The 1,424-nt window shown below is 63.1% G+C and overlaps 1 protein-coding gene across 1 annotated transcript in view; it reads right to left on the reverse strand.

Moving 5' to 3' along the window:
- CBX6 (chromobox 6) overlaps positions 1-329 on the reverse strand; it is an 8,516-nt gene extending 8,187 nt beyond the window's left edge. The window contains exon 1 of the mRNA XM_023748372.1: positions 166-329. Within this exon, the coding sequence (XP_023604140.1) occupies positions 166-234 (69 nt within the window). The 5' untranslated portion in view covers positions 235-329. The remainder of the gene's footprint in view (positions 1-165) is intronic.
- Positions 330-1,424: the final 1,095 nt, after the last annotated feature.

Raw genomic sequence — 1,424 nt, forward strand, 5'->3', positions numbered from 1 at the left:
AGAGAAAAAAAGGGGAAAGTGGGGGTGGGGAGGATGCGGGGACCCGAGGAGGCTCCGGCGCGGTGGTGGGCGAGAGCCCGGGGTAGCGGGACCGCAGCGCCCCGAGGGCCCGCGGGCCGGCCAGCGGCTGGGGGACACGGCGTCCCGCCCCGGGAGGCGGCTCACCTTCCTGATCCGCCGTTTGATGATGGATTCGGCCGCGAAGACCCGCTCGCCCACTGCAGACAGCTCCATCTTGCTCAGCGGCACCCACAGCCCATAATACTCCCTGCTCCCGCGGCCGGTGCTGCACCGCTCGCGCACGCGCTGCAGCGCACAGGCCCCGGCGGGCGGGCGGGCGGGCGGGCGCGCGCTCGCGCTCCAGCTGCGGGCCGTCACGTGACCCTTCGGGCGGGCGCGCCGTTGCCAGGACTTCCCCCTCCCCCGGGGCCGTTGCTATGGAAAGTGAGAGCACGCGGGGCGGGGGCGCGCGCTGGCTCTTAAAGGGGCCTCGCCGGGCGCCGGGAGCCCTGGCACGGAGTCGGGTGGATGCTGGGCTGGTGGGAAGCTGGGCTTTTGCAGTCTTACACTTTCCGCTCCCCTCTCCATCTTCCCGGCCCGGAGAGCTGACTGCGTCCCCCTGCTTTTAACCCTACTCCCCCGATGCAAGTCTCAATAGGCCCCGAACGGGGAAGGGCGATGGAGTCTGCAGCCGCCGCGCATCTTCCCCGCAGAAGTTTGCAAACAGTTAAATGTGATGCAGCAGAAATGCATTTGCTGTTGCCTTGCCAGGCCCTGCGGGATTTTCTTTAAAACATTGCCCCCCCAGCCCGCCCCCCACCTTATCCATTATTTATGTATTCGTGGGAGTGTGGTTTTGTAACCAGTTCAGATGAATTAAAACAAATACGCCACTGCAGGAAAGGGGCGGGGTGGGGTGACTCGGGCCCAGGAAGGCCGGGGTCCTGTGCCTCTGTCCTTAGGCCGAGATCTTGGGCGGCACCTGCCTCCACCCGAGAGGCCGGTGAAGACCGCAGGGAGGACGATGTGCGACACGGGGAGGGACAGAGAGGGCGCGGGGTGAGCACGGGCTCCCCACGCTCCGCATGGAGCCCGGTAGAAACCGCCCTCGGGATCATGTCTCTGTGTTTTCTGATTCCCAGGTCCCCTGTGTTTTCTGATTCCCAGGTCCCCAGGCCACGCCACCCTCCTGCCTCCCGCAGCTTTTCTAACGGCTCCGCCATGACTCCTGGGGAGACCGGACCCCAGCTTCCTACCTGGGGCGGGGCTGAGAGACCTGGGCTGCCCGGGGAATGGACACAGAGTGGCCTTGCCACACAAACGCTCCGTTTCTTTTATTTTGAATTATTTAAACTTTATTTTCATGACATCAGCAGTCTTGTTCTTTGAAAATTAAAATAAAATAATAAGAAAAAAAAGAGCAA

Source organism: Myotis lucifugus, unplaced genomic scaffold (assembly GCF_000147115.1).
Source record: "Myotis lucifugus unplaced genomic scaffold, Myoluc2.0 scaffold_1334, whole genome shotgun sequence".
In the NCBI taxonomy this organism is placed as follows: Eukaryota; Metazoa; Chordata; class Mammalia; order Chiroptera; family Vespertilionidae; genus Myotis; species Myotis lucifugus.